Below are 14644 nucleotides of genomic sequence, written 5' to 3'. Positions count from 1 at the left end.
GTACTTATATATACACCCCTGTCTGCAGAACACAATAGCAAAGAGACTAAGTCTGCACTGAGGCTACAAACGATTTATGTTTAGAGATAAAACTGCTATTCTTTCTGTATCTAATTTGCTGTTTCCCATATTTGTGTTTAAACTTTATTTTAATTTTTTTAACTTCACTTTAGATGCATCAAGCATTTTTAATATAAAGTTAAGAAACTTCTGAAAATTAAATGTCTCAAAACCTAATTTAAGACTATACTGGAAAGTCTTATTAGTTTAGTTTTATTAACTAAATCTCAGTAGAGAGCACAATGGCATGAATAAGTGGAATGGAAATGCAGGTATCAATTCACAAACTTATCAAAGTTGGACAGTATCTCACCAATCCTAAAATGGAAAATAAAGTATATGCCTTAAGTCAAGTGATAACTAATGTGGGATAATTAGAACAGTTTAGGCCTTCATATCATGAAAGGCTTCCTGATAGTATTAGGCAGACCCCGCTTGTTGAAGGGCAGGAATGAACCTGGGAAGCTAAATGCATGAGCCTCTACTACATGAGCTGAAAGCCACATGGCTCTTAGCTAAGGCTGTAGCAGACTCATTAATCTCTAAGTGGTCTGGGTGCCACAAGATGGGACAGAACACCACACCCAGAAGGTGTGTGGGTTGCACTAAGACCTCTCTACACTGCCATATTGGTGTAAAGAGGCCATAGTGTAAATGAGAAGTAGGCCTTTAGTACTTTAGGATTTATCTACACTAGAAATGCTACAGTGGCACAGACACAATAGTCTCCCAGGAGAAGTCCTACTGCTAGCGATATTTAAAACTAGACTAAGCAAACATTGGATTAATCTAAAAGGTCTTTTCCATCCCTAACTCCTGAGAGTCTACATGAGTTGATGGGTCAGCTCCACTCTCACCACTATTCCTGCCACTTCCTGACGCCTATTGGGATGGGCTTCAAGGACTGGAATGGTGATTCAACAAGAAAAATTCTGTAGTCCCTTGGAGGTGAGGGATGGGAACTGAAGTGTCGCTGGGTAGCAAAAAGAATTGGGAGGAGAAGGCTAGAATGAAGACCTGTAGGCTGGAACAGGTGTTGGGGAAGCCTTAAGAGGCAAAATAAGTATTGCAGGGAGCTCAGGGTACTAAGGATTTTTGCACCTTTAGAAGCTATATGGGGTAACAGTTCCCTCTGGAGCAAAAAGATCTGCAGGGAGGAAGTAATCAAGCAAAAGGCTCTGTGGGGCTGTTGACACCCAAGTCCCACCTCTATGGTGATGAAGTCCCAACCCCACCTCTGTGGCGATCCCATGTGTCTTTTTCCCAAATGAAGTGGGCTTTGTGGAGCTTCTGTCCCAATCCTGCTCCTTTGAGCAGTGGGTATGGACAAGGCCACAGGGGACCAGATCAACCCCACAAGATAGAGATGGGCTCAAATTTTTACAATACCCATTACTGCCTTAATCTTGCCCTGTTCTGCTTCTATGCTCCCCTTCTTTCCTTCCCCTTTCTGAACTCCCCTGCAAGATTTTGGTGGGTGGGTGGGCGTGCATGTGTGTGAGATACACATATCGCAGCAGAAATGCATATGTCTGAACAACACTACATCCTGAAATAATCACTGCAAATGTTAGTGATATAAAGGCCAGATTTTCAACCTGGCCTTCACTGTATAAATGTATTGTCATGTATACATCCAAGTACCTGATTATACCCACAAAACAGGTACTTAGATCTTCAACTGACAGCAATGCAGTTGTAAAGGATTGTTGATGCAAAAAGGAAAGCTTGCTACTAATGTTCAGAAACAGTTTATTAGCATTTCTGAATAATTGCATAATCAAGTGCTCTTGAATAAAAGGATATAATACCTTTCTAAAGTCCTTTATTTGGTGATAACAGATTGCTCTGTTGCAATATGCCAAAATGCAGATTTTGTCCAAGTCAATAGTTTTGGTTAGGTCTTCAATGGCATTTTTGTATGTCTGCACATAAAAAACATTGCGTATAAAACCACTGTATAATTCACAGCATCATATGTTCTGTCCTAAAGAACACAACAGTGTAAAATTTGACCATACAGTTTTACATTTCTTGTCTCTTCATCAGTACTGGAAGGCATTCTCTCATATCAGTTTGACAATATGGGCCAGTTATTGTAGTCTTCCCTTAGGTAGGATTTCTACGGGATTTTGACTGGACCAGGACTGCATAATTGAGGCTTATTATTTTATATTTTTGTCATTGTCATGGTTTTATTACTTAGTCAATCATTAATGTTATCTAGCTATATTATTCTTTACCCTCTCTTTGACCCTTTCATGATCACTTTGTATCATCTCCTAACATGGATGGTAGTTTATTACGGAGCTGCAGTTGCTCCTGTGGCCAAATTCACTTATGGGAGCTTCCTCCATGGGTCCTGGAGAGGTAAAATAGAGATAAATCTAGCTAGCTTAGCCAACCCACCCCACTGCACCCTCTCCAGAACCACAGAGCCCCCCACAAAGTGGCTTCCAAGGCACTGGGGAAACTAGAAGTATGCTATATCGGTGGAATTCCCCACAAGCCTGGGTAGCATTGGTCCCCCGCTTTTATCTCTTTCTACAGGTGACTAACAAAAATATTTCATGTACTTCATCCAAAAGATAAAATACATCTCTACCTTATTGTGATATTTCAAAGTTCCTCTGTAGAGATAGGCTCTCACACTGTCAGGATGAATTTTGATAGCCTCGTTACAATTCATAATTGCCTTGGAGTATCTTCCCTTGCTACCATAGTAAGCAGCACGACTTAAATATGCCTTTATAGATGAAGACAGAAACATGCTGCAGTACAAGTACTAAAAAAACTTTGATAATACTTTGGACAACCACTGAGTAAAGGTAATAAATTACTTTTTTCATAAAGAACTTAAAACTTCTAAGTCTCGCGGTCATAAAACCAAGCAAATTAAATGAACACTGGGTACCTTGGTTATAATAATGGAAAACAACATGAATATTGAAACAAGAAATAACTTATATTCCATTAGATATAACAAAAATCAAATGCAGGAAAATGATCTTTGGAAAGCAAAAAGAAAAAACAAAAACAAAAACACAGATAAAACAGACTTTAACAAAACAATACTCATGATATCCAAGTCATCCCTTAAAGGGAAACTACTAAGCTGTTTAATAACAAAAATTACCATTTAGAAATTGCTATTGTGACTCTGGCAGATCAGACACCAGCTCATGCCAAGGTCCCCATGTCTCAAATGAACACTGACAGATAAATAGCTGGAACCTCTCTGGCTCACTTGTGCGTTAATATTAATATGATAAATATAAGAAAGTGCTTAGTGTTTGGACTCTGTTGAATGCTTATGAATTGCTGCATGCATTGATCTTCCTTGTAATATCTGTATTCCATATTGTAATGTACTATTTGAGTGAGTGTAGTGGGAGCCTCTGTGACTGTATGAATCACCATACAGTTGATGGGTCAGCTCCACTTTCACCGCTATTCCTGCCACTTCCTGATGCCTATTGAGATGGGCTTCAAGGACTGGAATGGTGATTCAACAAGAAAAATTCTGTAGTCCCTTGGAGGTGAGGTATGGGAACTGGGGTGTCTCTGGGTAGCAAAAAGAATTGGGAGGAGAAAGCTAAAATGAAGACCTGTAGGCTGGAACAGGTATTGGGGAATAGGGAATTAATTACATACAGGGACATACAGGAGAGGGACATTAATTAGTGTGAAGAGCTGCTCTTCTACAGAAATCATTATGCCCCTCCCAAAAGAGGAGTCCGATCGACACCAGACAGGCTATGGTTGGCTCTTACAACTGGACACTCCCTATATCTGGATTGAGGAACCGTCAACAAAAGTACTAAAGACTTATTGTTGTTCTGTTCTCCTCCCCGTGAAGATGAGTCATGCAAGTGAACTCCTCCCATCAGCTGAGTTTTGCAGCTGAGAGCATATGGCAGGACAGTGATCAAAACCACAAGCAAAAGGAACTAAGGATCTCTATGTTGCTGGGACTCTGAGAGACAATGAGTTTTCTAGGTATAAGCAAGAGATCATCAGTTGCTTAGCATGAATTAACCCTAAATGACAAAAAGAGCTTGCTGATTAGAAGAGCCTCTATTACCTTACCAAGACTGTAATTCATTTGTGTGTCTATATTCGCTTGCTTTAATCTTGTAAACAACACTCTAGTTACCTTTTCCTATTTAATAACTCTACATATAATTTATTAAAGGATTGGCTACAAGCTTTGTCCTTTGTGCGAGATCTAAGGCACAAATGATCTGGGGTAAGTGACTGGTTCTTTGGCACTAGGAGTTACCTCAACATTGCTGTGATTCTTGGTTTTAAGAGCCATGTATGACAGAGATATGCTCAGCTGAGTGACAGGAGAGACCAGAGGACCCAAGGAGACTGTCTGTGACTTCGTTTAAGGCTATTAATATGCCTGAGGAGTTTGCACTTGGTTGGTGAAATCTAAGTTTAGAATTACAATTTGCGGTTTGTGTCCTGGTTTTTTAACAGTTTGCCCTGAGTTTGTTACTCATGTTCTTGCACCTCCATTGGGAACATCAGTTATAACCTGATGGAAAATGTGCTCCAGATTTTTTAATATCCATCACCCTATTGCAACAAAACAATAACTGTTTTGTGCAACACAACAAAACATAATGTGTGAACTCCCTCTGCTACTTTGCTTCAAATAGTTAACTAAAACATACTGAGAGCACTACATATTCTTATGGAAATTATGCTGCTGGTGTATAGACAGAAAAGTAAACATAATCCTCAAATCTTAATTATTTCTCCATTAGAAGCACAGCAGAAAAATAAGTAAGAGTGATTAACACATGGAGGACATAACTGTCAGGAAAATACATAAAAGAGATCGATACCGTGTCTTTCACATATACCAGTATATGAAGAACTTCATAAGAATAGAAGAATGGCCATACTGTCTGAGATCAATGGTCCACCTAGCCCAGTAGCCTGTCTTCCGACAGTGGCCAATGCCAGGTACTTCAGAGGGAATGAACAGACAGTAATCCTCAAGTGATCCATTCCCTGTCACCCATTCCCAGCTTCTGGCAAACAGAGGCTAGGGACACTTCAGAACATGGTTTTGTATCCCTTCCCATCTTGGCTAATAGCCATTGATGGATGTATCCTCCATGAATTTATCTAGTTCTTTTTTGAACCCTGTTATAGTGTTGGTCTTCACAACATCCTCTGGCAAAGAGTTCCACAAGATGACTGTGTGTTGTGAGAAGAAATACTTCATTTTGTTTGTTTTAAACCTGCTGCCTATGAATTTCATCTGGTGACCCCTAGTTCTTGCGTTATAAGAAGGAGTAAATAACACTTCTCTCCTTACTTTCTCCACACCAGTCACGATTTAATAGACCTCTATCATATCCCCCCTTAGTCATCTCTTTTCCAAGCTGAAAAGAGCCAGTCTTCAAATTCTTTTTTGGCCTTCCTAATTATATTTTTACACTTCACTTACCAGAGTTTATGCTTCTTTCTATTTTGCTCAATAGGATTTAACTTCCACTTTTTAAAGGATGCCCGTTTGCCTCTGCTTCTTTTACTTTGGTGTTTATCCATGGTGACACTTTTTTGGTCCTCTTACTATGTTTTTTAATTTGGGGTATAGATTTAAATTGAATCTTTATTATGGTGTCTTAAAAACATTTCCATGCAGCTTGTATGGATGTCACTTTTGGCACTGTACCTTTTAATTTCTGTTTAACTAACTTCCTCATTTTTGTGTAGTTCCCCTTTCTGAAATTAAATGCTACCGTGGTGGACTGCTTTGATGATCCCCCTGGGATGTTAAATTTTATTATGTTATGGTCACTATTACCAAGCAGTTCAGCTATATTCACTTCTTGGACCAGATCCTGTGCTCCACTGAGGACTAAATCAAGAATTAGGGGGTAGCCGTGTTAGTCTGTATCCACAAAAACAACAAAGAGTCTGGTGGCACCTTAAAGACTAACAGATTTATTTGGGCATAAGCTTTCGTGGGTAAAAAACCCACTTTCCTCAGATGCATGGAGTGAAAATTACAGATGCCAGCATTATTATACATGAAGAGAAGGGAGTTACCTTACAAGTGGAGAACCAGTGTTGACAGGGCAATTCAATCAGGGTGGATGTAGTCCACTCCCAATAATTGATGAGGAGGTGTCAATACCAAGAGAGGGAAAGTTGCTTTTGTAGTGTGCCAGCCACTCCCAGTCCCTATTCAAGCCCAAATTAATGGTGTTAAATTTGCAGAGGACCCAACCACATAAGCCACAACATCAGGGACTCAATCACCTGCACATCTACAAATGTGATATATGCCATCATGTGCCAGCAATGCCCCTCTGTACATTGGCCAAACTGGACAGTTTCTACATAAAAGAATAAATGGACACAAATCAGACATCAGGAATGGTAACATACAAAAGCCAGTAGGAGATCACTTCAATTTCCCTGGACATTCTATAACAGATTTAAAAGTAGCCATACTTCAACAAAAAAAACTTGAAAAACAGACTTCAAAGAGAAACTGCAGAGCTAAAATTTATTTGCAAATTTAACACCATTAATCTGAGCTTGAATAGAGACTGAGAGTGGCTGGCTCACTACAAAAGCAACTTTCTCTCTCTTGGTATTGATACCTCCTCATCAATTATTGAGAGTGGACTACATCCACCCTGATTGAATTGGCCGTGTCAACACTGGTTCTCCACTTGTAAGGTAACTCACTTCTCTTCATGTATAATAATGCCGGCATCTGTAATTTTCACTCCATGCATCTGAAGAAGTGGGTTTTTTACCCATGAAAGCTTATGCCCAAATAAATCTGTTAGTCTTAAAGGTGCCACCGAAATCAAGAATTGCCTCTCCTCTTGTGGGTTCCAGGACTAGCTGCTCCAAGAAGCAGTCATTTAAGGTGTCAAGAAAGTTTATCTCTGCATCCCGTCCTGAGATGACATATACCCAGTCAATATGAGGATAGCTGAATCACCCATTATTATTGAGTTAATTTTTTATAGCTTCTCTAAGCTTCCTGAGCATTTCACAATCACTGTCACCATCCTGGTCAGGTGGTCGGTAGTATATTCCTACTGCTATATTCTTATTATTCAAACATGGAATTACTATCCATAGAGATACTATGGTACAGTTTGGTTCATTTAAGATTTTTACTTAATTTTACTCTACACTTTCTTTCACATATAGTGCCATTCCCTCAGCCATACAACCTATTCTGTCCTTCCAATATATTTTGTACCCTCGTATTACTGTGTCCCCTTGATTATCCTCATTCCACCAAGTTTTTGTGATGCCTATTATATCAATATCCTCATTTAATATGAGGCACTCAAGTTCACCTATCTTAGTATTTAGATTCTAGTATTTGTATATAAGCACTTTAAAAAATTGTGACTTTTTAGCTGTCTGCCATTATGTGATGTAATTGAATTGGACTCTTTCATTTTATTATTTTTCATCAGATCCTACTGTGACAAAGCTCTGTCCTTGCCTCCGTGGGTACCGTGTTTCCTGGCGGATTTCGCTAGCCTCAGAGGCTCACTGTGACCCTCCACGTAACCCTTCTTTCTCTAGAGACAAGGGTCACAGTCTACTGAACCATTTTCATCATAAGCCAGTGAGGGAGGTGAGGAGAAGTTATCCTTCCTTGCACAGTCTCTGTTGTCTCCCAGTCTCAGTGATTAATCAGGGGACAAGGGGAGGGGGAGCCCAGGCCCACCCTCTACTCCAGGCTCCAGCCCAGGGACCCTAATAGTATCAGCTATGGTAGCTGACCTTTTAGAAACATGACATGTACAATTCCCTGGGCTACTTCCCCCACAGCAGCCCTCACTTCCTCAAGCTCCACTTCACCCTTACCTCAGGGCCTCCTTCCTTGTGCCTGATATGGTGTGTACTACTCAGCCTCTCCATCCAATAGCACAACTTCCTTCCACAGCTCCTGACATGCACACCCACCTGACTTACTGTGAAGCTTTTAACTAGTTTCAGCCAGCCCCTGATTGGCTTCAGGTGTCCCAATCAACCTAGCCTTCTCCCTGCCTTCTGGAAAGTTCTTAATTGGCCCCAGGTGTCTTAATTGACCTGGAGCAGCTTCCATTTCACTTAACCTGGTACCAGGGATTTGTTTAGCCTGGAGCTAATATATCTCTCTCCCACTACTTTTCTATAGCCATCTGGCCTTGCCCCATCACACTACCCATATTTTATCCTCTCCTCCTTACTAGGATAAAGAGAATCGCCATAAATAGATCCTCCCCAAAGGCGGTGGTCTTCAAGGCCGGTCCGCCACTTGTTCAGGGAAAGCCTCTGGCAGGCCAGGCCGGTTTGTTTACCTGCCTCGTCCGCAGGTTCGGCCGATTGCAGCTCCCACTGGCCGCAGTTCGCTGCTCCAGGCCAGTGGGGGCTGCAGGAAGGGCGGCCTGCACATCCCTCGGCCCACACCACTTCCCGCAGCCCCCATTGGCCTGGAGCAGCGAACCATGGCCAGTGGGAGCTGCAATTGTCCAAACCTGCGGACGTGGCAGGTAAACAAACTGGCCCGGCCTGCCAGGGGCTTTCCCTGAACAAGCAGCAGACTGGCTTTGAGAACCACTGCCCTAAGGAATGTCTCTGTTGGAACCACGTGCTCCTCCAGACCTGTTGACTTTCCCCCAGTTCTTAGTATAAAAACCACTCTAAGACCTTTTTAATTTTATGTGCCAGCAATCTGGTTCCATTTTGGTTTAAGTGGAGCCCAGTCTTCCTGCATAGGCTCCCCTTTCCCAAAGGGTACCCCAGTTTCTAATAATCTAAACCCCTCCTTCCTACACCACCATCTCATTCATGCATTGAGACCCTGCAGTTCTGCCTGCCTAACTGGCCCTGACTTCAGAATTCTTTAAAACTGCTCTCAAAATCTACCCAAAAGAAAACCATCAGAATTATAAATTCAGTATTACCTGAAAATGTTTTGGATTAATGGCAAGTGCTCGATTGAAATCTTGGATGCAGTTAGCTTGTTTGAGTTGCATTCTGCACAGCCCTCTCTGATAAAAAGCATCAGAATAATTTGTGTATATCTTGACAGCAAGGCTAAAAGCTTCAAGGGCCTAAAAGATGACATAATGGTTTGAGTTAATGTAATCTACTTGCACAATTGCAACCATAGGCAGAATATCAACTTTTAAAACCAAGTAGTATTTTTTCTTGTGTTTTCACTATTTTACTCCTACTTTTTTAAAATTTTAATACAACATATGAGACAAACACAATAAGTGAAATTCTGCCCTCATTTAATACTTATCTTAGTCCATTTTTTTCAGTGGGACTACATTAGTATAACCAAGGGCAGAATTTGGTCCTGTGACCATCAATGATTAACATACTAAAATTATTTGCTACATTAGAGAACACCTAAAATGTGATTTCTTTAAGGTCCTTCTGCAGATTTTTTTTATTCATACAAAAACACAGATTTTTCGGGGATCTGCTAATGTGGTGGCAGCCACATATTCTAAAGGGAAAGTAACCCATTCCTAGTGGTCAGGGTATGCCACATCAGGTATTTCAGCCACTCTTGACTATCATTTATAACTGTCTTGGAAAAGGAGGCTAACAGGGTTATAAAAATAATGTTGTGATACTACTATGTTTGGTGAGTCTCCCAACACTGTAATACAGAGACAAGCTCTTGTCCTCACAACTAAACATCAAGTCAGCCAGGGAATTTAAAGTTGCTATGATCTGAAGATTTAGAGATAACCTGGGCTAACAGATCCATTTTGGAGGTAAACCACAAAACAGAAGACAAGGACCATTCAGCTCAAATATTACACGCTTCTCTATTCAAAATAGAACAGTTACTATGAGAGAAGTTCCTATTCCAGGTGACATTTCAAATTTTAGTCATATAAAATTACTTTGAATATACTGTAGATATTATTCACTGGTCTTCTGTGACTAAAGAAATTATTAATGTTTATATTGTTATTGTTGAAATAATGCTTGAAGCATGCAAGGCTCTATTCAAAAATAGGGTTCCTACCTAAGGATATACCACTCTAATATCCAGTCCTGTAAACACTTATGCATTTGTTTAACTTTACTCATATGAAAGGAAGGTTGGCTTAGTGGATTGGGCACCAAACTGGGACTCAGGAGCTCTGCATACATTCCTGGCTCTTCCAAAGTCTTTCTAAGTGACCTTGGCAAGTAAATTTAGGCCCGGATACAACAAAGCAGGTAGGCATGAACTTTACTGTAAACACATGCATAGGCCCATCTCTACTCAGCAAAACATTTAAGCACTTGCTTAGGTCCCACTGATGTCAATGGGACTTATGCATATGCTGAAGTGTTTTGCTGAATAGGAATGAACTTAACAAGTGCTTTCCTGAATCAAGGCTTTAATTTTTCAGTTCTTTAGTTCCCCATATGTAAAATGAGCATGATAATAATATTCCCTTTCACCCATGCTTGTCTCTCATGTTTACATAAGACTGTAAGCTTTTCAGAGTAGTGACAATCTCTTATTGTGTTTTGGAACAGTGCCTAACAATGTACTCCGATCACGCTTAGGACCGCTAGGTGCTACTGAAATACAAATATATGATGATAACTAATCCTACTGAGGTCAAAGACATTATACATGTGCATAAATGTTTGCAGGACTAGGCTCTACAAATAGAATATAGGAAAGAATGGAGAAAAGGGATGCAACGATAAGCGAAAAGGCACTCTTAAAAAAGATTTTCTAATGTCAATTTTGTAACACTTCAAAATGAGGGGAAGGCTCGGGTTTATAAGCTTTTTAAAGTTGGCATTATTCATATACAAAATGGATCCTACTCATATAAGGCCTGATTCAAAGCCCACTAAAGGAGTCCCATTGATTGCAATAGACTTTGGATCAGACTGTTAATGAACAAGCCTGTAACTGTAGTTAAAAACATAGAAAGAACAAAAAAGTCCTTTAATATTAAAATGCACCTAGAAAAATGTATTAAATTACCTAACAAAAAATACCTAGTTAAAAAAAAATTTATATCATGTGTAAAATAAATGCCAAAAACTGAACTAGTATAGGATTGGTTGGCTGAGGGATTTTTTTTAACTTCTGTAAAAGTACAACAATCCGTTAACTAAAATGCTATCCCTAGCGTGGCATACATTGCTTAAAACAACAGTGAAGACATTAATGTACAAATAAGATATTCATGTTGATTTCACCTCCATTAGAAACACAGCAAAAAGTATGTATAACTAATTAAATATGGTAATACTGGCATGGAAAAAATTGTTTACACATTTGCAAGATGGTCTGATAAAAACTAAAGAGTAAAAATATGTAAAAAGAAGTGGAAAGTAACCCTTAAAATATTTAATTTTTTTAGTCAATCTTGTTTCCAGCTCTTAAAGCCACAAGGCTAATATGTTCTAATTAATAAATACATACCGGTAATAAACTGACTTGCTCCATATAGCACAGGCCCATGAAATAATAAATTTCTGCAGCCTCAAATGTATGAGGCAAGATTTGTGCTGAAGAAGTCAGTATCTTTAATGCTTGTTGAAAACTTTCCACAGCATCCTGTAATAACAAAGGATATTATTCTAATATTTGTAAAACATGGTTAGTAAAAAAAAAGTCTGAGTTTTAAAGGTGACATACACAGAATTTTTTTTAATTGGGCCTGTGCCCTTTTTGCTTCTTTATTATACGTAAAGAAGACCTGAAAAGTACTTTTGATTTTTTAGCCTTATAAATTTAAGAAATGTGAAGTCTGGTCTTCCTTGGTTTTGCTGAAAGTTCTGAATTGCTGTAATTGAAGGTGTGGGCATGATTAAGTACAACTTTTTTTCAAAATGTTCATTAGTCATTGGTTTAAATAAGTGTTAACAAAAACAAAAAGTAGAACTTTAAGCAGTCTGACTAATAATCTCTTCCTGTTGCAGTTGCTTAGCAACTTTCAGCCTCTTGACACTTTTGGAGGACTCTATCTTGGGAAGCAGCAACTCTGAAAAAGATTTGGAAATCATGGTGCATGATCAGATGAACATGAGTTCTCAGTGTGATTCCTGTAGCCAAAAGGGCTAATGAGTTCTTGGATGCATAAACAGCAATCTCAAGTAGGAGTAAAAAGGTTATTTTACCTTTGTATTTGGCATTGGTGCAACTGCTGCTGGAATATTGTGTCCAGTTCTGGTGTCCACAATTCAAGAAGGACATTGACAGGGTTCAGAGAAGAACCACAAGAATGATTAAAGGATTATAAAACATGCTTTAAACTGATAGACTCAAGGAGCTCCATATATTTAGCTTAATAAAGAGAAGGCAAAGGGATGACTCAATCACAGTCTATTAGGACCTACATGGGGAAGAAATATTTGATAATGAGCTTTCAATCAAGCAGACAAAGGTATAACAAGAAGCTGGATATGAGTCAACAGTGTGCCCTTGTTGCCAAGAAGGCCAATGGCATTTTGGGATGTATAAGTAGGGGCATAGCCAGCAGATCGAGGAACGTGATCGTTCCCCTCTGTTCGACATTGGTGAGGCCTCATCTGGAGTACTGTGTCCAGTTTTGGGCCCCACACTACAAGGATGTGGAAAAATTGGAGAGAGTCCAGCGAAGGGCACCAAAAATGATTAGGGGTCTGGAACACATGACTTATGAGGAGAGGCTGAGGGAACTGGGATTGTTTAGTCCGCAGAAGAGAAGAATGAGGGGGGATTTGATAGCTGCTTTCAACTACCTGAGAGGTGGTTCCAAAGAGGATGGTTCTAGACTATTCTCAGTGGTAGAAGATGACAGGACAAGGAGTAATGGTCTCAAGTTGCAGTGGGGGAGATATTTAGGTTGGATATTAGGAAAAACTTTTTCACTAGGAGGGTGGTGAAACACTGGAATGCGTTACTTAGGGAGGTGGTGGAATCTCCTTCCTTGGAAGTTTTTAAGGTCAGGCTTGACAAAGCCCTGGCTGGGATGATTTAATTGGGGATTGGTCCTGCTTTGAGCAGGGGGCTGGACTAGATGACTCCTGAGGTCCCTTCCAACCCTGATATTCTATGATTCTAAGGTCCAATGGCTGGAAGTTGATGCTAGCCAAATTCACAGCAGAAATAAGAAGTAATATTTTAACAGTGAGGATAATTAACCATTGGAACAATTTACTGAAGGTCATGGTGGATTTTCCATCACTGGCAAGTTTTAAAAATCAAGATTGGATTTTTATGTATATATTATATATACACACACACACACACACACACACACACCAGTTCAACATACATTACTTTGAGGGAGTTCTATGGCCGGTGTTATACAGAGGTCAGAGTAGATGATCACAATGGTCCCTTCTGACCTTGGAATCTATTAATCTTTGATGTCATAACTTGACTAATGCTCCAGTCAGTAGAGACTCTTCCAGTGAGACATCACCTGAATTTCTAAAGCAAACAAGCAAAACATGCCAACAAACAAAAGCCAAATCTTTTAGGCCTTCCTTATATATCAGGCAGAGGCAAAAACCCCAATGTGTCCCACTTTTCAGGTCACATTTTAAATACTTCCTTTCGGGTTTTCTGTGCAAACAGTGATAAACTATGTATAATATTCAATTTATAGCCATGAAACATCTCACTTATAATACAATGGTTAAGGGCTAATCCTGCAAATACACAGAGGTAATTTCACTCAAGTGAGTAATCTCACTGAATAAAGCTACTCACATAACATGTGTGATGGATGTGGAGCTATTCTGTAATAATTTATGAATACTGTATGTTGACTTAGTTATTGGAATGTTTACTGTCTGAAAATATTGGTTTAATTTAATGGGGGGCTACAAGGTGAAACAAATAGGAAGTTAAAGAATGGTACGAGCTAAGCCACTCCTCAGAAAACACTTGAGAGTTACTAAGGGACAATGACAGAGCCACTGGTTTGGAAGACTGACTATCTCCTGTTCAGCATACAGACTGGTTTGGTTCAGAAGGCAAGGACAGAACCTAGGTACTCAGAAGAACAAAAAGGGCTACAGCAGTTTTAAAAGGAAGACTTTCTCAAGAGAGTGAAGGAGTTGTTTGGAGGAACCAGACTGAGGAACCAGACCATCAGGGGATGGTAAGCCTTTAGGTAACACAAGGTGGGTGAGGTAATATCTTTTACTGGAGCAACTTCTGTTGGTGAGAGAGACAAGCTTTCAAGCTTATACAGAGCTCTTCTTCAGGTCTGAGAAACTAAGAGCTTGGCTACACTTGCGAGTTACAGCGCATTAAAGGAGCCCCGGGCGCACTAGCTAACTACCCATCCACACTGGCAAGGCACATAGAGTGCTCTGTCTCCATGGCTACAGCGCTCTGCGAGTGGAATAACGTTTTGTGTGCCCCTGCTGGAGCGCCGTGGTGCCAGTTTGGACGCCCTGGTCTGTTAGTGTGCTCTAATCGGCCTTCAGAAGTACCCCACAATGCCTGTTATAGCCACTCTGGTCATCACTTTGAACTCTACTGCCCTGCTCTCAGGTGACCAACCCCCAGACCCACCCTTTAAATTCTCTGGGAATTTTGAAAATCCCCTTCCTGTTTGCTCAG

At 40.0% G+C, this 14644-nt stretch overlaps 1 protein-coding gene across 4 annotated transcripts in view; it reads right to left on the bottom strand.

Moving 5' to 3' along the window:
• TTC6 (tetratricopeptide repeat domain 6) overlaps positions 1–14644 on the bottom strand; it is a 124727-nt gene that overhangs the window by 16710 nt on the left and 93373 nt on the right. For 3 of the 4 annotated variants that reach the window (XM_073349092.1, XM_073349094.1, XM_073349093.1), the window contains 4 exons: positions 11507–11641; positions 9012–9161; positions 2666–2806; positions 1872–1985 (listed from right to left, as the gene is read on the bottom strand). In XM_073349092.1, coding sequence (XP_073205193.1) covers positions 1872–1985; positions 2666–2806; positions 9012–9161; positions 11507–11641 — 540 coding nt within the window. The remainder of the gene's footprint in view (positions 1–1871; positions 1986–2665; positions 2807–9011; positions 9162–11506; positions 11642–14644) is intronic. The other variant, XM_073349095.1, reaches the window with a different exon arrangement.

The sequence above is a fragment of the Lepidochelys kempii genome, chromosome 6, assembly GCF_965140265.1.
Source record: "Lepidochelys kempii isolate rLepKem1 chromosome 6, rLepKem1.hap2, whole genome shotgun sequence".
NCBI classification, from domain to species: Eukaryota; Metazoa; Chordata; order Testudines; family Cheloniidae; genus Lepidochelys; species Lepidochelys kempii.
The sequence above is the reverse complement of the archived record's forward strand: the minus strand, read 5'-3'. Positions and strand labels throughout refer to the sequence as shown.